Source organism: Pleurodeles waltl, chromosome 6 (genome assembly GCF_031143425.1).
Source record: "Pleurodeles waltl isolate 20211129_DDA chromosome 6, aPleWal1.hap1.20221129, whole genome shotgun sequence".
NCBI lineage: Eukaryota > Metazoa > Chordata > Amphibia > Caudata > Salamandridae > Pleurodeles > Pleurodeles waltl.
The window spans coordinates 1,612,566,632-1,612,587,022 of NC_090445.1; the positions used below are offsets into that span (position 1 = coordinate 1,612,566,632).

Genomic DNA, 20,391 nt, shown 5'->3' on the forward strand with positions numbered 1-20,391 from the left:
ACAGGAATACGTGTATGTGCTGTCTTCTGATATGTGCGGCTACTACTGCAAGGCATTTAGTAAATACCCTTGGTGCTGTTGTTATCCCGAATGGTAACACTTTGAATTGGTAATGTACTCCTTGGATTACAAACCTTAAGTATTTCCTGTGTGAAGGATGTATGGGTATATGGAAGTAAGCATCCTTGAGGTCTGCATAGCAGACAGTGAAAATCGCGACGGGTGCAACTGCACCCGTCGCACCCCTGCAACACCGTCGGCTCCATTCGGAGCCGGCTTCTGTGTTGCAGGGCCTTTCCCGCTGGGCCGGCGGGCGCTCCCTTGGCGGGGGCCCAGCGGGAAAGTCAGAATGGCCTCCGCGGTCTTTTGACAGTGGAGCGGCCAAGTGGCGGTTCGCCCGCCGGGGTCGGAATGACCCCCTTAGTGTTCTGAGATCTAAGATGGGTCTCAGAGTTTTGTCCTTTTTTGGTATTAGAAAATACAGGGAATAAACACCTGTTCCTTTCTGATGGTTGGGTACCAGTTCTATTGCCTCTTTCTGTAACAACGCTTGGACTTCTAGTTGTAATAGATCTAAGTGTTGTTTGGACATGTTGTGTGTTCTTGGAGGCACATTTGGTGGTAATTGTAGGAATTCTATGCAATAACCATGTTGGATAATGGCTAGGACCCACGAGTCTGTAGTTATTTCTTCCCAATTTTTGTAATAATCTGTGAGTCTCCCCCCCACTGGTGTTATATGTTGGGGATTTGTGACATTGAAGTCACTGTTTAGTTTGTGGGGTCTTTGGGCTTTGGAATTTCCCTCTGGTTTTAGGGAACTGTCCACCTCTATATTGTCCCCGAAAGCCTCCTCTTTGATACTGGCCCTGGTATGTGGGTCTGGCCTGTGAGGTTGAGGGTTCTGTGCTTTGGGCTCGAAACCCCCCTCTAAAGTGTGGCTTCCTAAAGGTGCCTCTGCTCTGTGGGAAGTACAGCGCGCCCATGGCTTTGGCCGTGTCAGTGTCCTTCTTTAGCTTCTCTATAGCTGTATCCACCTCCAGCCCAAACAACTGTTGTCCATTAAAAGGCATATTAAGCACAGCCTGCTGGATCTCTGGCTTACATCCGGAGGTGCGTAGCCATGCGTGTCTCCGAATAGTGACCGCTGTGTTTACAGTTCTGGCAGCTGTGTCCGCTCAATCCATAGCCGATCGTATCTGGTTGTTGGAGATACTTTGGCCCTCCTCCACCACTTGTTGTGCACGCTTTTGAAACTCCTTGGGAAGATGTTCAATAAAATGTTGCATTTCATCCCAATGAGCCCTGTCATATCTTGCCAATAAAGCCTGAGAATTGGCAATGCGCCATTGATTGGCTGCCTGTGCTGCAACCCTTTTCCCAGCTGCATCAAACTTTCGACTTTCTTTGTCGGGTGGTGGTGCATCCCCAGAAGTCTGCGAGTTAGCCCTTTTGCGGGCTGCGCCTACTACCACTGAGTCAGGCGTTAGTTGTTGCGTGATGTACACAGGGTCCGTAGGGGGAGGCTTGTACTTCTTTTCCACCCTAGGTGTAATGGTTCTGCATTTGACGGGGTCTTGAAACACTTGCTTTGCGTGTTTTAACATCCCTGGTAACATCGGCAGACTCTGATACTGGCTGTGTGTTGATGACAAAGTATTGAATAAAAAGTCATCCTCAATAGGTTCAGCATGCAGCGCTACATTGTGAAAATTAGCTGCTCTGTACACCACCTGCATGTAAGCAGTACTGTCTTCTGGTGGTGACGGTCTTGCCGGGTAGCAATCAGGACTATTGTCAGATACTGGTGCATCGTATAGATCCCATGCATCTGGGTCATCATGGCTCATCCCTGTGTGCGTTGGAGATTGCATCATTGGGGGTGTTGCAATTGGTGACAGTTGCGGTGAATGCTGTGGCGATGGTTGTGTGTAAAAACGTGGTGGAGTTTTTTCTTTAGCCACTTTTGCTTTTGGCTGTTTATCTGTTTCTTGGAAAGCAAGTTTCCTTTTCATTTTAATAGGGGGAAGAGTTCTTATTTTCCCTGTGTCTTTTTGAATATGGAGCCTTCTTTGTGTGTAGTCTGGCTCTCCCAGCTCTAATTCTTGTCCAAATTTATGGCCTTGTAGTTGAGATGAAAGGCCTTGTTCTTCGGAATAGGAGCTCTGTTTCGGCTCCGATGCTGGGTGTTTCGGTACCAAAACCTTTTCCGCAGTCTTTTTCGGCTCCGAAGCCACCGTTTTCGGTTTCGGGGTGCCGACCTCTCGGTGCCAACTTTGGTCAGAGCCGGTATCTCGGTGTCGAGTTTGGTCAGAGCCAGTATCTCGGTGCTGAGTATACTCTGTGCCGGTATCTCGACCGGAGTTGGATGTCTTCGACACGTGTGTGCCCTTTTCGGTGCCGATGGTTGGTCACCGTGCTTACGGGTTAAGCCATGGCCTGCCGGCGGTGGCGTCCCCTGGGCTTTCATTATTTTGGTGTGAGTTTTGGCCGGGACAGTTTTACTCACGGTTTTCGCCGGCTGCTCACTTTCGGCCTCGTCCGAGTCCGAGTCAAGAATGGAGAAAGTCTCCTCTTCTTCGACGTCGTGGTGTCCTGACGGCGTCAACGCCATTTGAAGTCTTCGAGCTCTCCGGTCCCGTAGCGTCTTTTTCTACCGAAATGCCCGACAGGCCTCGCAGGTATCCTCTTTGTGTTCGGGGGACAAACACAAATTACAGACCAAATGCTGGTCTGTGTAAGGATACTTATTGTGGCATTCGGGGCAGAAGCCGAATGGGGTCCGTTCCATGAGTCTTGAAGACGCACGCGGTCGGGCCGACCAGGCCCCGCCGGGGAATGGAAGCCCCGAAGGGCTACCGGAGCTCTTCTTTTATTCGTGTCGATCTGCTATAACTAGCCCGATACCGAACGCAAACAATACCGTCCAGTTTTCAGAGATTTAACTAACTTTCCGAACCGAAACACGGAGCGAAGAGGAACACGTCTGATCCCGATGGCGGAAAGAAAACAATCTAACATGGAGTCGACGCCCATACTTAATGGAGGCAGAAAGGGGAGGAGTCCCTCGATCTCGTGACTCGAAAAGACTTCTTCGAAGAAAAACAACTTGTAACACTCCGAGCCCAACACTAGATGGCGGGATATGCACAGCATGTGTATCTGCAGCTACACATGCCATCAAACATATATATATATATGGAAAATGTCACTTACCCAGTGTACATCTGTTCGTGGCATTAGTCGCTGCAGATTCACATGCTGTGCACATCCCGCCATCTGGTGTTGGGCTCGGAGTGTTACAAGTTGTTTTTCTTCGAAGAAGTCTTTTCGAGTCACGAGATCGAGGGACTCCTCCCATTTCGGCTCCATTGCGCATGGGCGTTGACTCCATCTTAAATTGTTTTCCCCCCGCAGAGGGTGAGGTAGGAGTTGTATATGCTAGTAATAGTGCCCATGCAATGGAGTGAATACGTATGTACATAATGTAGTTTAAAGTAATATATATATTTACAAATATACAGATGTTCAAGATCAACTTCTAAACGGCTACAGGCTCCCGGGGAGGCGGGTGGGCGCATGTGAATCTGCAGCGACTAATGCCACGAACAGATGTACACTGGGTAAGTGACATTTTCCGTTCGGTGGCATGTGTAGCTGCAGATAAACATGCTGTGCATAGACTAGTAAGCAGTTATCTCCCCAAAAGCGGTGGTTCAGTCTGTAGGAGTTGAAGTTGTCTGAAACAATGTTCGTAGTACTGCTTGGCCTACTGTGGCTTGCTGTGTTGTTAGCACGTCTACACAGTAGGGTTTGGTAAATGTATGAGACGTAGACCATGTAGCTGCCTTACATATTTCTGTCATTGGAATATTTCCTAGAAAGGCCATGGTAGCACCTTTCTTTCTAGTTGAGTGTGCCTTTGGTGTAATAGGCAGTTCTCTTTTAGCTTTAAGATAACAGGTTTGAATGCACTTAACTATCCATCTAGCAATGCCTTGCTTAGAAATTGGATTTCCTGTATGAGGTTTTTGGAAAGCAATAAATAATTGTTTTGTTTTGCGAATTAGTTTTGTTCTGTCAATGTAGTACATTAACGCTCTTTTGATGTCCAATGTATGTAGTGCTCTTTCAGCTACAGAGTCTGGCTGTGGGAAGAACACTGGTAATTCTACTGTTTGATTTAAGTGGAACGGTGATATGACTTTTGGTAAAAAATGTGGATTTGTTCGTAGAACTACTTTATGCTTGTGTATCTGAATAAATGGTTCTTGTATGGTAAATGCTTGAATCTCACTTACTCTTCTTAAAGATGTGATGGCAATTAAAAATGCAACTTTCCATGTTAAGTATTGCATTTCACAAGAGTGCATGGGCTCAAAAGGTGGACCCATGAGTCGTGTTAAGACAATGTTGAGGTTCCATGAAGGAACTGGTGGTGTTCTTGGTGGTATAATTCTCTTTAGACCTTCCATAAATGCTTTTATGACTGGTATTTTAAATAGAGAAGTTGAGTGCGTAATTTGCAGGTAAGCTGAAATTGCTGTAAGATGTATTTTAATGGAAGAAAAAGCTAGCTGTGATTTTTGCAAATGTAGTAAGTATCCTACGATGTCTTTGGCAGATGCGTGTAAGGGTTGAATTTGATTATTGTGGCAGTAATAGACAAATCTTTTCCACTTATTTGCATAGCAATGTTTAGTGGTAGGTTTCCTAGATTGTTTTATGACCTCCATACATTCCTGTGTAAGGTCTAAATGTCCAAACTCTAGGACTTCAGGAGCCAGATTGCCAGATTCAGCGATCCTGGATTTGGGTGTCTGATCTGTTGTTTGTGTTGCGTTAACAGATCTGGTATGTTTGGTAGTTTGACATGAGGCACTACTGAGAGGTCTAGTAGTGTTGTGTACCAAGGCTGCGTTGCCCATGTTGGTGCTATTAGTATGAGTTTGAGTTTGTTTTGACTCAGCTTGTTTACTAGATATGGAAGGAGTGGGAGAGGGGGAAAAGCGTAAGCAAATATCCCTGACCAACTCATCCATAACGCATTGCCCTGAGACTGATCTTGTGGGTACCTGGATGCGAAGTTTTGGCATTTTGCGTTTTCTTTTGTTGCAAATAGATCTATTTGTGGCGTTCCCCAACTCTGGAAGTAAGTATTCAGTATTTGGGGGTGAATCTCCCATTCGTTGATCTGTTGGTGATCCCGAAAAAGATTGTCCGCCAGCTGGTTCTGAATTCCTGGAATAAATTGTGCTATTAGGCGAATGTGGTTGTGAATCGCCCAATGCCATATTTTCTGTGCCAGGAGACACAACTGTGTTGAGTTTGTGCCTCCCTGTTTGTTTAGGTAATACATCGTTGTCATGTTGTCTGTTTTGACAAGAATGTGTTTGTGGATTATTATAGGTTGAAATGCTTTCAGCACTAGAAATACTGCCAGTAGTTCTAAGTGATTTATGTGAAACTGTCTTTGCTGAGTGTCCCATTCTCCTTGGATGCTGTGTTGGTTGAGGTGTGCTCCCCACCCTATCATGGAGGCATCCGTTGTTATTACGTATTGAGGCACTGGGTCTTGAAAAGCTACAAACAATTGTTTTGCAAAATTGTATGGATCTATCAATGTAATACATTAGTGCTCTTTTTATGTCTAATGTATGTAATGCTCTTTCAGCTACAGAATCTGGTTGTGGAAAAAATACTGGGAGTTCTACTGTTTGATTTAAGTGGAACGGTGATATAACTTTAGGTAAAAATTTGGGATTTGTGAGTAGAACCACTTTATGTTTGTGTATTTCTATAAAGGGTTCCTGTATGGTAAATGCTTGTATTTCACTAACTCTTCTAAGAGATGTGATAGCTATTAGGAAGGCTACTTTCCATGTTAAGTATTGCATCTCACAAGAGTGCATGGGTTCAAATGGTGGACCCATGAGTCATGTTAATACAATATTGAGGTTCCACAAAGGAACTGGCGGTGTTCTTGGAGGAATGATTCTTTTTAGACCCTCCATAAATGCTTTTATGACAGGGATTCTAAAGAGTGATGTTGAATGTGCAATTTGCATATAGGCAGAAATTGCTGTGAGATGTATTTTAATGGATGAAAAAGCTAGCCTAGACTTTTGTAAGTGTAGTAAGTAGCTTACAATGTTTTTTGTGGACGCGAGTAATGGTTGAATTTGATTATTATGACAGTAATAAACAAATCGTTTCCATTTATTTGTGTAGCAATGTCTTGTAGTAGGTTTCCTAGCCTGTTTGATGACCTCCATACATTCTTGTGTAAGGTTCAGATGTCCAAATTCTAAGAATTCAGGAGCCAGATTGCTAGATTGAGCGATGCTGGATTTGGGTGTCTGATCTGCTGTTTGTGTTGAGTTAACAGATCTGGTCTGTTTGGTAACTTGATATGAGGCACTACTGACAAGTCTAGTAGTGTTGTGTACCATGGCTGGCGTGCCCAAGTTGGTGCTACTAGTATTAGTTTGAGTTTGTTTTGATTCAATTTGTTTACTAGATATGGAAGGAGTGGGAGAGGGGGAAAAGTGTAAGCAAATATCCCTGACCAACTCATCCATAACGCAATGCCCTTGGAGTGAGGGTGTGGGTTCCTGGATGCGAAGTTTTGGCATTTTGCGTTTTCTTTGTTGCAATTAGGTCTATTTGCGGTGTTCCCCAGTTTTGGAAGTAGGTTTGTAGTATCTGGGGATGAATTCCCCATTCATGGATCTGTTGGTGATCTCGACTGAGAGTGTCGGCTATCTGGTTTTGAATTCCTGGGATGTATTGCGCTATTAGGCGAATGTGATTGTGAATCGCCCAATGCCAAATCTTTTGTGCTAAGAGAAACAGCTGTGATGAGTGTGTCCCTCCCTGTTTGTTTAGGTAATACATTGTTGTCATGTTGTCTGTTTTGACAAGAATGTGTTTGTGGGCTATTAGTGGTTGAAATGCTTTCAATGCTAGAAACACTGCTAGTAGTTCTAGTTGATTTATATGAAGTTGTTTTTGCTGAGTGTCCCATTGTCCCTGCATGCTGTGTTGGTTGAGGTGTGCTCCCCACCCTACCATGGAAGCATCTGTTGTGATCACGTATTGAGGCACTGGGTCTTGGAAGGGACGCCCTTGGTTTAAATTTATAGGATTCCACCATTGAAGCGAGGTGTGTGTTTGGCGGTCTATCAACACTAGATCTTGAAGTTGACCCTGTGCTTGTGTCCATTGTTTCGCTAGGCACTGATGTAAGGGCCGCATGTGTAATCTTGCGTTTGGGACAATGGCTATGCATGAAGACATCATGCCTAGAAGTTTCATCACTAATTTTACTTGATATTATTGGTTTGGGTGCATGCTTTGTATTACGTTTTGGAATGCTTGTACCCTTTGTGGACTTGGAGTGGCAATCCCTTTTTTTGTGTTGATTGTTGCTCCTAAGTATTGTTGTATTTGACACGGTTGTAAGTGTGATTTTAGGTAGTTTATTGAGAACCCTAGTTTGTGAAGGGTTTCTATGAAGTATTTTGTGTGTTGAAGACACTGTTTCTGAGTGCTGGTTTTTATTAACCAATTGTCTAGATACGGGAATACGTTTTTGGGCTGTCTTCTGATTTGTGCGGCTACTACTGCAAGGCATTTAGTAAATACCCTTGGTGCTGTTGTTATCCCGAATGGTAACACTTTGAATTGGTAATGTACTCCTTGGATTACAAACCTTAAGTATTTCCTGTGTGAAGGATGTATGGGTATATGGAAGTAAGCATCCTTGAGGTCTGCATAGCAGACAGTGAAAATCGCGAAGGGTGCAACTGCACCCGTCGCACCCCTGCAACACCGTCGGCTCCATTCGGAGCCGGCTTCTGTGTTGCAGGGCCTTTCCCGCTGGGCCGGCGGGCGCTCCCTTGGCGGGGGCCCAGCGGGAAAGTCAGAATGGCCTCCGCGGTCTTTTGACAGTGGAGCGGCCAAGTGGCGGTTCGCCCGCCGCGGTTGGAATGACCCCCTTAGTGTTCTGAGATCTAAGATGGGTCTCAGAGTTTTGTCCTTTTTTGGTATTAGAAAATACAGGGAATAAACACCTGTTCCTTTCTGATGGTTGGGTACCAGTTCTATTGCCTCTTTCTGTAACAACGCTTGGACTTCTAGTTGTAATAGATCTAAGTGTTGTTTGGACATGTTGTGTGTTCTTGGAGGCACATTTGGTGGTAATTGTAGGAATTCTATGCAATAACCATGTTGGATAATGGCTAGGACCCACGAGTCTGTAGTTATTTCTTCCCAATTTTTGTAATAATCTGTGAGTCTCCCCCCCACTGGTGTTATATGTTGGGGATTTGTGACATTGAAGTCACTGTTTAGTTTGTGGGGTCTTTGGGCTTTGGAATTTCCCTCTGGTTTTAGGGAACTGTCCACCTCTATATTGTCCCCGAAAGCCTCCTCTTTGATACTGGCCTTGGTATGTGGGTCTGGCCTGTGAGGTTGAGGGTTCTGTGCTTTGGGCTCGAAACCCCCCTCTAAAGTGTGGCTTCCTAAAGGTGCCTCTGCTCTGTGGGAAGTACAGCGCGCCCATGGCTTTGGCCGTGTCAGTGTCCTTCTTTAGCTTCTCTATAGCTGTATCCACCTCCAGCCCAAACAACTGTTGTCCATTAAAAGGCATATTAAGCACAGCCTGCTGGATCTCTGGCTTACATCCGGAGGTGCGTAGCCATGCGTGTCTCCGAATAGTGACCGCTGTGTTTACAGTTCTGGCGGTTGTGTCCGCTGAATCCATAGCCGATCGTATCTGGTTGTTGGAGATACTTTGGCCCTCCTCCACCACTTGTTGTGCACGCTTTTGAAACTCCTTGGGAAGATGTTCAATAAAATGTTGCATTTCATCCCAATGAGCCCTGTCATATCTTGCCAATAAAGCCTGAGAATTGGCAATGCGCCATTGATTGGCTGCCTGTGCTGCAACCCTTTTCCCAGCTGCATCAAACTTTCGACTTTCTTTGTCGGGTGGTGGTGCATCCCCAGAAGTCTGCGAGTTAGCCCTTTTGCGGGCTGCGCCTACTACCACTGAGTCAGGCGTTAGTTGTTGCGTGATGTACACAGGGTCCGTAGGGGGAGGCTTGTACTTCTTTTCCACCCTAGGTGTAATGGTTCTGCATTTGACGGGGTCTTGAAACACTTGCTTTGCGTGTTTTAACATCCCTGGTAACATCGGCAGACTCTGATACTGGCTGTGTGTTGATGACAAAGTATTGAATAAAAAGTCATCCTCAAAAGGTTCAGCATGCAGCGCTACATTGTGAAAATTAGCTGCTCTGTACACCACCTGCATGTAAGCAGTACTGTCTTCTGGTGGTGACGGTCTTGCCGGGTAGCAATCAGGACTATTGTCAGATACTGGTGCATCGTATAGATCCCATGCATCTGGGTCATCATGGCTCATCCCTGTGTGCGTTGGAGATTGCATCATTGGGGGTGTTGCAATTGGTGACAGTTGCGGTGAATGCTGTGGCGATGGTTGTGTGTAAAAACGTGGTGGAGTTTTTTCTTTAGCCACTTTTGCTTTTGGCTGTTTATCTGTTTCTTGGAAAGCAAGTTTCCTTTTCATTTTAATAGGGGGAAGAGTTCTTATTTTCCCTGTGTCTTTTTGAATATGGAGCCTTCTTTGTGTGTAGTCTGGCTCTCCCAGCTCTAATTCTTGTCCAAATTTATGGCCTTGTAGTTGAGATGAAAGGCCTTGTTCTTCGGAATAGGAGCTCTGTTTCGGCTCCGATGCTGGGTGTTTCGGTACCAAAACCTTTTCCGCAGTCTTTTTCGGCTCCGAAGCCACCGTTTTCGGTTTCGGGGTGCCGACCTCTCGGTGCCAACTTTGGTCAGAGCCGGTATCTCGGTGTCGAGTTTGGTCAGAGCCAGTATCTCGGTGCTGAGTATACTCTGTGCCGGTATCTCGACCGGAGTTGGATGTCTTCGACACGTGTGTGCCCTTTTCGGTGCCGATGGTTGGTCACCGTGCTTATGGGTTAAGCCATGGCCTGCCGGCGGTGGCGTCCCCTGGGCTTTCATTATTTTGGTGTGAGTTTTGGCCGGGACAGTTTTACTCACGGTTTTCACCGGCTGCTCACTTTCGGCCTCGTCCGAGTCCGAGTCAAGAATGGAGAAAGTCTCCTCTTCTTCGACGTCGTGGTGTCCTGACGGCGTCAACGCCATTTGAAGTCTTCGAGCTCTCCGGTCCCGTAGCGTCTTTTTCTACCGAAATGCCCGACAGGCCTCGCAGGTATCCTCTTTGTGTTCGGGGGACAAACACAAATTACAGACCAAATGCTGGTCTGTGTAAGGATACTTATTGTGGCATTCGGGGCAGAAGCCGAATGGGGTCCGTTCCATGAGCCTTGAAGACGCACGCGGTCGGGCCGACCAGGCCCCGCCGGGGAATGGAAGCCCCGAAGGGCTACCGGAGCTCTTCTTTTATTCGTGTCGATCTGCTATAACTAGCCCGATACCGAACGCAAACAATACCGTCCAGTTTTCAGAGATTTAACTAACTTTCCGAACCGAAACACGGAGCGAAGAGGAACACGTCTGATCCCGATGGCGGAAAGAAAACAATCTAACATGGAGTCGACGCCCATACTTAATGGAGGCAGAAAGGGGAGGAGTCCCTCGATCTCGTGACTCGAAAAGACTTCTTCGAAGAAAAACAACTTGTAACACTCCGAGCCCAACACTAGATGGCGGGATATGCACAGCATGTGTATCTGCAGCTACACATGCCATCAAACATATATATATATATGGAAAATGTCACTTACCCAGTGTACATCTGTTCGTGGCATTAGTCGCTGCAGATTCACATGCTGTGCACATCCCGCCATCTGGTGTTGGGCTCGGAGTGTTACAAGTTGTTTTTCTTCGAAGAAGTCTTTTCGAGTCACGAGATCGAGGGACTCCTCCCATTTCGGCTCCATTGCGCATGGGCGTTGACTCCATCTTAAATTGTTTTCCCCCCGCAGAGGGTGAGGTAGGAGTTGTATATGCTAGTAATAGTGCCCATGCAATGGAGTGAATACGTATGTACATAATGTAGTTTAAAGTAATATATATATTTACAAATATACAGATGTTCAAGATCAACTTCTAAACGGCTACAGGCTCCCGGGGAGGCGGGTGGGCGCATGTGAATCTGCAGCGACTAATGCCACGAACAGATGTACACTGGGTAAGTGACATTTTCCGTTCGGTGGCATGTGTAGCTGCAGATACACATGCTGTGCATAGACTAGTAAGCAGTTATCTCCCCAAAAGCGGTGGTTCAGCCTGTAGGAGTTGAAGTTGTCTGAAACAATGTTCGTAGTACTGCTTGGCCTACTGTGGCTTGCTGTGTTGTTAGCACGTCTACACAGTAGGGTTTGGTAAATGTATGAGGCGTAGACCATGTAGCTGCCTTACATATTTCTGTCATTGGAATATTTCCTAGAAAGGCCATGGTAGCACCTTTCTTTCTAGTTGAGTGTGCCTTTGGTGTAATAGGCAGTTCTCTTTTAGCTTTAAGATAACAGGTTTGAATGCACTTAACTATCCATCTAGCAATGCCTTGCTTAGAAATTGGATTTCCTGTATGAGGTTTTTGGAAAGCAATAAATAATTGTTTTGTTTTGCGAATTAGTTTTGTTCTGTCAATGTAGTACATTAACGCTCTTTTGATGTCCAATGTATGTAGTGCTCTTTCAGCTACAGAGTCTGGCTGTGGGAAGAACACTGGTAATTCTACTGTTTGATTTAAGTGGAACGGTGATATGACTTTTGGTAAAAAATGTGGATTTGTTCGTAGAACTACTTTATGCTTGTGTATCTGAATAAATGGTTCTTGTATGGTAAATGCTTGAATCTCACTTACTCTTCTTAAAGATGTGATGGCAATTAAAAATGCAACTTTCCATGTTAAGTATTGCATTTCACAAGAGTGCATGGGCTCAAAAGGTGGACCCATGAGTCGTGTTAAGACAATGTTGAGGTTCCATGAAGGAACTGGTGGTGTTCTTGGTGGTATAATTCTCTTTAGACCTTCCATAAATGCTTTTATGACTGGTATTTTAAATAGAGAAGTTGAGTGCGTAATTTGCAGGTAAGCTGAAATTGCTGTAAGATGTATTTTAATGGAAGAAAAAGCTAGCTGTGATTTTTGCAAATGTAGTAAGTATCCTACGATGTCTTTGGCAGATGCGTGTAAGGGTTGAATTTGATTATTGTGGCAGTAATAGACAAATCTTTTCCACTTATTTGCATAGCAATGTTTAGTGGTAGGTTTCCTAGATTGTTTTATGACCTCCATACATTCCTGTGTAAGGTCTAAATGTCCAAACTCTAGGACTTCAGGAGCCAGATTGCCAGATTCAGCGATCCTGGATTTGGGTGTCTGATCTGTTGTTTGTGTTGCGTTAACAGATCTGGTATGTTTGGTAGTTTGACATGAGGCACTACTGAGAGGTCTAGTAGTGTTGTGTACCAAGGCTGCGTTGCCCATGTTGGTGCTATTAGTATGAGTTTGAGTTTGTTTTGACTCAGCTTGTTTACTAGATATGGAAGGAGTGGGAGAGGGGGAAAAGCGTAAGCAAATATCCCTGAACAACTCATCCATAACGCATTGCCCTGAGACTGATCTTGTGGGTACCTGGATGCGAAGTTTTGGCATTTTGCGTTTTCTTTTGTTGCAAATAGATCTATTTGTGGCGTTCCCCAACTCTGGAAGTAAGTATTCAGTATTTGGGGGTGAATCTCCCATTCGTTGATCTGTTGGTGATCCCGAAAAAGATTGTCCGCCAGCTGGTTCTGAATTCCTGGAATAAATTGTGCTATTAGGCGAATGTGGTTGTGAATCGCCCAATGCCATATTTTCTGTGCCAGGAGACACAACTGTGTTGAGTTTGTGCCTCCCTGTTTGTTTAGGTAATACATCGTTGTCATGTTGTCTGTTTTGACAAGAATGTGTTTGTGGATTATTATAGGTTGAAATGCTTTCAGCACTAGAAATACTGCCAGTAGTTCTAAGTGATTTATGTGAAACTGTCTTTGCTGAGTGTCCCATTCTCCTTGGATGCTGTGTTGGTTGAGGTGTGCTCCCCACCCTATCATGGAGGCATCCGTTGTTATTACGTATTGAGGCACTGGGTCTTGAAAAGGCCGCCCTTTGTTTAAATGTATAGTGTTCCACCATTGAAGCGAGGTGTATGTTTGGCGGTCTATCAAAACTAGATCTTGAAGTTGACCCTGTGCCTGTGACCATTGTGATGCTAGGCACTGTTGTAAGGGCTGCATGTGCAATCTTGCGTTTGGGACAATGGCTATGCATGAGGACATTATGCCTAGTAGTTTCATCACTATCTTGACTTGTATCTTTTGTTTTGGGTGCATGGCCTGTATTACATTGTGAAATGCCTGTACCCTTTGTGGACTTGGAGTGGCAATCCTTTTTGTTGTGTTGATTGTCGCTCCTAAGTATTGTTGTATTTGACACAGCTGAAGGTGTGCCTTGTTGTAGTTGAGTGAGAAACCTAGTTTGTGAAGGGTTTCTATGACATACTTTGTGTGTTGTGAACACCGTTCCTGCGTGTTGGTTTTGATTAACCAATCGTCTAGGTACGGGAACACATGTATTTGCTGTCTTCTGATATGAGCAGCCACTACTGCCAGGCATTTTGTAAAAACTATTGACGCAGTTGTTATCCCGAATGGCATCAGTTTGAATTGGTAATGTACCCCTTGGAATACAAACCTTAAGTACTTTCTGTGTGAAGGATGTATCAGTATATGGAAGTATGCATCCTTTAGGTCTAGTGTTGTCATGTAGTCTTGTTGTTTGAGCAATGGGATTACGTCCTGCAGTGTCACCATGTGAAAGTGATCTGATTTGATGTAGATATTTAATGTTCTGAGATCTAATATAGGTCTTAGAGTTTTGTCTTTTTTGGGTATGAGAAAGTACAGTGAGTAAACTCCTCTTCCTCTCTGATGAACTGGTACCAACTCTATTGCATCCTTTTGCAACAACACCTGGACCTCCAGTTGTAGAAGATCCATGTGTTGTTTTGACATATTGTGTGTTTTCGGTGGGACATTTGGAGGGAATTCTAGAAATTCTATGCAATAACCATGCTGGATAATGGCTAGGACCCACGTGTCTGTTGTTATTTCCTCCCAGGTTTTGTGGAACTTGGTTAGTCTCCCCCCCACTGGTGTTATGTGTTGGGGATTTGTGACACCGAAGTCACTGTTTATTTTGTGGCGTTTTGGGACTTTGGAACTTTCCTCTACTCCTTGGGAACTGTCCCCCTCTATATTGTCCCCGAAAACTTCCCCGCTGGTATTGGCTCTGATAAGTGGGCCTTGTTTGTGAGGTTGTGGGTTTTGTGCTTTGTCCTCGAAACCCCCCTCGAAACTGTGAATTCCGAAATGTGCCTCTGCTCTGTGGGGAGAAGAGTGCGCCCATGGCTTTGGCCGTATCAGTGTCCTTTTTAAGTTTTTCAATAGCAGTGTCCACCTCCGGCCCAAACAACTGCTGTCCGTTAAATGGCATATTCAGCACGGCTTGTTGCATTTCCGGCTTGAATCCAGATGTACGCAGCCATGCATGTCTCCGTATTGTCACTGCTGTGTTTACAGTCCTAGCAGCTGTGTCTGCTGCATCCATTGCTGACCGTATCTGATTATTCGAGATACTCTGTCCTTCCTCCACCACTTGTTGTGCTCTCTTTTGGAACTCCTTGGGCAAATGTTCTATAAAATGTTGCATTTCGTCCCAAGGAGCCCTATCATATCTCGCAAATAAGGCCTGTGAGTTGGCAATGCGCCATTGGTTGGCTGCTTGTGCCGCCACTCTTTTCTCCGCCGCGTAGAACTTACGACTCTCTTTATCTGGAGGTGGTGCATCTCCTGAGGTGTGTGAGTTCGCCCTCTTGCGCGCTGCCCCTACTACCACTGAGTCTGGTGTTAACTGTTGTGTGATGTACACAGGGTCTGTTGGTGGCGGTTTATATTTTTTCTCCACCCTTGGAGTAATGGCCCTTCCTTTCACAGGCTCCTCAAACACTTGTTTGGAGTGTTTTAGCATTCCAGGTAGCATGGGGAGGCTCTGGTACTGGGTATGTGTGGACGACAGTGTGTTAAATAGAAAGTCGTCTTCAATTGGCTCTACATGCACGCTGACATTATGAAACGCCGCTGCTCTTGACACCACCTGTGTGTAGGCAGTACTGTCCTCAGGTGGTGACGGTCCAGCTGGATAACAGTCGGGACTGTTATCTGACACTGGCGCATCATAAAGATCCCACGTGTCTGGATCTTCCTGACTCATCCCTGTATGAGTTGGGGACTGCATCATTGGTGGAGTGGCTACCGGTGATGGTTGTGGAGAGCGTTGTGGAGATGGTGGCAGGGTTACTTGTCTTGCCACCTTTGCCTGTGGCTGCTTGTCTTTCTCTTGGAAGGCAAGTTTTCGTTTCATTCGTATCGGAGGGAGAGTACTGATCTTCCCTGTCTCCTTTTGAATGTGGAGCCTTCTTTGGGTGTAATCTGGCTCCATTGTCTCTAGGTCCTGTCCAAATCTATGTGTTTGCATTTGTGAGGACAGGCCTTGTTCCTCTGTGTAGGAACTTGTTTTCGGTTCTGAGGCCGGATGTTTCGGTACCGAAACCTTTTCAGCTGCTCTTTTCGGTTCCGACAACACTTTTTTGCTCTTCGGCGTACTGATCTCTCGGTGCTGACTTGGTTCGGTGCCGCTCTCTCGGTGCCGAGATTGCTCTGACCCGGTGTCTCGGGGTCGAGTCTGCTCTGTGCCGGTATCTCGACCGGAGTCGGATGACTTCGACACATGCATGCCCTTTTTCGGTGCCGATGCTCGGTCACCTATTTTTCGGGTTAAGCCATGGCCTGCCGGCGGTGGCATCCCCTGGGCTTTAGCGGTCTTTGCGTGAGTTTTGTGTATCGACGTCTTACTCACAGTTTTCGGCGTCTGTTCAGGATCGACCTCTTCCGAGTCCGAATCCTCGATGGAGAAGGTTTTCTCTTCTTCTTCCATGTGTTTTTGTCCTGTCAGCACCGACGCCATCTGTAGTCTTATTGCTCTTCGGTCCCTTAAGGTCTTCCTGGACTGAAACGCTCGACAGGCCTAGCAGGTATCCTCCTTGTGTTCTGGAGACAAACACAAATTACAGACCAGATGCTGATCTGTATAAGGATACTTGTTGTGACATTCGGGGCAGAAGCGGAATGGGGTCCGTTCCATTAGCCTTGAAGACGCACGTGGTCGGGCCGACCAGGCCACCCCGGAGAATCGAAAACCCCGATGGGCCGCCGGAGCTCTTCAAAATTCGGTGTCGATCTGTTGTAACTAACCCGATACCGAACGCAAACAATACCGTAAAATTTTCCGAGTTTTTCACTAACTTTCCGAACCGAGACACGGAGCGAAAAGGAACACGTCTGAACCCGATGGCAGAAAGAAAACAATCTAAGATGGAGTCGATGCCCATGCGCAATGGAGCCGAAATGGGAGGAGTCCCTCGATCTCGTGACTCGAAAAGACTTCTTCGAAGAAAAACAACTTGTAACACTCCGAGCCCAACACTAGATGGCGGGATGTGCAAAGCATGTGTATCTGCAGCTACACATGCCATTGAACATATATACATATATATTCATACCTACCTTGTCTATATTTCATATACTTCAACATGTCTGTAATTCTTTGTTTATCTCACCCTCACTATTTTGCTGTTTTCAACATTTCTAGTTATCCATGTATGTGTTTTGAGTCTAGTCAGATCTCTGCATACATGTCCCTATGGGTCTTAATCCATCCACCTCTCTCTACAGTATTAATAATGCATATTTAGATATCACCCTACAATATAACAATTTGATTCCTTATGTATTTAATAATTTAGAGGCCCATTATTGGACATCCACCCCATCTACATGCTTTCCTGCTTTCTTTGACATTGCTTCTCGTACATTCATCTTTCAGTTGTCCATTACATTTAAATCACCCACAATAGTCACCGAATAATCAGAGGGGAAGCGGATTCTTTTTTGGATGAATGGAAGAGTGGGCAGATGAGTGATTAGTAGTATTGATGAGGGAGTGGCTGTGTAACAGTATACATAGAATAGTTGATTGTTTACTAGTTGAAGAGGTGCTAAAGAGAAGCCTGGTTTTGAGAGAGCGTTGAGAAATATTTACTTCCATGTATCAATGGATGAATGAGTAAACTGATGCAAGGATTGGTAGTTCTAAGCATGGCAATTGAGAGGGTGAGTAGAAAGGAGGATTAGATGGGAAACAAAGATAATGAAAAAGATAAAAGGTAGGAGTCTTGGAGGGATAGAGCTAGTGGGGTGCATTTGTGTGTGCGCCTGTATATGCTAAGTGCTTGGAGCAACAATCCCATCCCACATACACGTCATAGACTCTTCTGTATCAACAAACAAAGATTTGGAGATATTTTCTTACACTACAGAGGGTGAGTAAGGCATGGAGGTTGAGTAAGGCACAAGTGGAACTGCTGGGATATAGCTTGATACTGGTGAAGGAGCTGGAGGACCGGCCATGAACCAGACTCCAGGCTGGGGCTCTTGCTGCTGCTTTGTGGCTTTGGTAGTCTCTTCAGAGCTCCGTGATGATGAAGCACTCTTTTGTCTGTCTGTCACTGTGAAAAAAAAACAAGAATGAACACTGCAAAAATGAGATTGAATCATCAATAGTCAGACATTACCCATGCAAGACAGAAGGAAAATACCAGACAGAGAAGACCCCAGTGGGAATGAACAGATTGCTGGGTATGCAAGCTCCCACCTTGTGTAGCACATAGTTAAAAGTGCTTGATCTTTCCAAGCCCATACCTATCATACACCTACAAAGGTACTCTGCCACAGGTGGTGAACCCATATCTAACTCTCAAGGAAAGAGGGTGCGAACATTTCCACTGTTATCAAAAGGAGGGAACTATGAATCTCACCACAACCTGTACATTCCCGCTGTGCTTGCAACTGAGGGAACTGTAAGTAATTGCCAAGAAAAAAGCTGTGAACCCTTACACTGTCTACACAAACCTGCCACACTCCACACAGGGACCTTTAAGCTTCAGTGTCTTGACTGTCAGCACATACCTACCACCTAGCAGAAGAAACTATGAGGGCTGTGAATCCATCCACAAACAACACTCATAACACGGACACATGAGCCCCCACCAAGGCATTCTGGGCTCAAGTTTAGTAACTTCACCAGTTTGGATTTTCAGTATGTTAACAGTTGCATCATGTTTCTCACCTGGTGCTGATTTGGTATGTGGACTTCTGCTAGTGTTACTCCTGCTGCATAGGGGACAACCTGCCTTTGGAGTTCTGTGCATCGCCTTCTTTGGGGTACTGTGCATCATATTGTTCTTGATGCCATTTATATGAAGTGTTTCTGAAACAGGAACAAAAGAGAGATGAGGATAATGTTACTTTTTTGTCACTAGGATGATCAAAACCCTTTGATTTCTCTCATAGTTTTGAAGCCTTTCACTTTGTGCTAAATCAGAAACCACTTCTGAAAGCTAACAACTAAAGCTAAACATAGTTCGGCAACACGCATGTAAGAGGCTTGAAGTTGGTTATCACAATTATTAATTGATCAAGGTGCCTCTATATAGAGACCCTTTAGGGCCATTCACCATTAGAAAAATTATGCTATAAAATCGTCATCATCAATTGTGGTATCCACTGACATTCTTCAAGGAAAACCTCTAAAGTCACTGATGTGGCTTTCTGTGACATTTCTATTGAGTTAGACAAGACACTGTTTGCCCCCATGGCCCCTGTGTGTCTTGTTTTCAGGCCTTCTGTATTTGGATGCTTTTTGGTACTATTTGGTCCCATGCAATCTAAAGCTGTTCTCATGGCATGCAACATTAAATAGGTTTGTCAAATTACTAAATGAAGAAAGCCAAGGGCTCCTTCTCAAAAATTCTGGGAAAAGCAACACCATATGTAAGGTATCCACTAGGACTACAGCATGTGTATCTCATATGTCCAGTAAATCCTAGAAGATTCCATCAGATGTGATGTTTGAATCCAGTGTCAAGTTATTAGTTCAGAGCACTGAGAATGGGTTCAGAGCAAGAAGACCAATAATATGAAGCAAGGGCTGGCACTGGTGAGGTATTCATTGTAGTTGTCCGCCCACTGGTCCAATTTGATATTTTACTTTTTTATCTTGCCATTCTTATAGAGGGTGAATCAGGCATCACAAAGTGCCAGAGCACTGTAAAAATCAAGGGAGGGTTTCAGTATGGCCTAATTCATCAAATGACAAAAGGGAAATAATTATATACACAGCTTTGCATTCCTCATGTACACTAGTTGTGATAACTAATTTTGTGCAATAGGAAATTGTACTGTGGATCTCTGAAGTAGGGAGCGGGCACGTCAGCATTCACACAAAGGCCCTCATTATGATCCTGGTGGTCGGCGGTAATTTGGGGAAAGGTACTGCCAACAGGCTGGCGATACCTCTTCCCAAATTATGACATTGGCGGTTTGGCTCAAGCCAAACTGCCAATGTACCACTCCGTCCCCCAGGGACGCCCAGGCGGCCGTCACAATCTCACCCTCTGGATTATGATCCCACCTACTGCCATGGTTTTCATGGCAAGCGTACCGCCATGAAAACCATGGCGGTAGGCACTATCAGTGCCAGGGAACTCCTTCCCTGGCACTGATAGGGGTCTCCCCTGTCCCCCTCCCAGAGTCCTCCCCAACCCTCCCCTTCCCTCTCCTGCCCCAGCACATTTACACACCCAAACGCGCACACATACACACTCATACTCACATGCATACCCACATCCACCCACGCATACACACATACATACCCACACACCACAACAAACACCAACATACATTGTCGCACACACGCATTCACAACACATAACATACATGTGCACTCACACTGTCATTCGCGCACTCATTAAACGCGACTCACACCCGCATGCACGCATACAAAACAGACACATCCCCTCACACACACACACGCACACAACCCCCTCACACACACAACACCACCACACATGCACACACCTTTCCTGTCGGAGATCCCGACTTACCTGCTTGCAGGGGGTCCTCCGGCAGGAGACGGGACGCGGCGCTGCTGCCAGCAGCAGCGTCCGCCAGCAAAACACCACCAGGCCGCATCATTGCTCATGGTCGGCAGTGTTTTGCTGGCCTGGCCCTGCTGCTGACAGCTGCGCCACCTTACTGCCGTCCGCCGCCATGACCGTAGACAGTATTCCACCAGCATTCTGGCGGAATTCCGTCTACGGTCATAATGCAGGTGGGCGGCTGGTAGCCACGGCGACGGTGTGTTGGCTGCTG

General features: G+C 45.6%; 1 protein-coding gene across 4 annotated transcripts in view; it reads right to left on the reverse strand.

The window, feature by feature from the left end:
• AKNA (AT-hook transcription factor) overlaps positions 1-20,391 on the reverse strand; it is a 279,571-nt gene that overhangs the window by 11,751 nt on the left and 247,429 nt on the right. For all 4 annotated transcript variants that reach the window (XM_069241503.1, XM_069241504.1, XM_069241505.1 and 1 more), the window contains exons 21-22: positions 18,308-18,448; positions 17,492-17,687 (exon numbers count right to left, since the gene is read on the reverse strand). In XM_069241503.1, the coding sequence (XP_069097604.1) occupies positions 17,492-17,687; positions 18,308-18,448 (337 nt within the window). The remainder of the gene's footprint in view (positions 1-17,491; positions 17,688-18,307; positions 18,449-20,391) is intronic.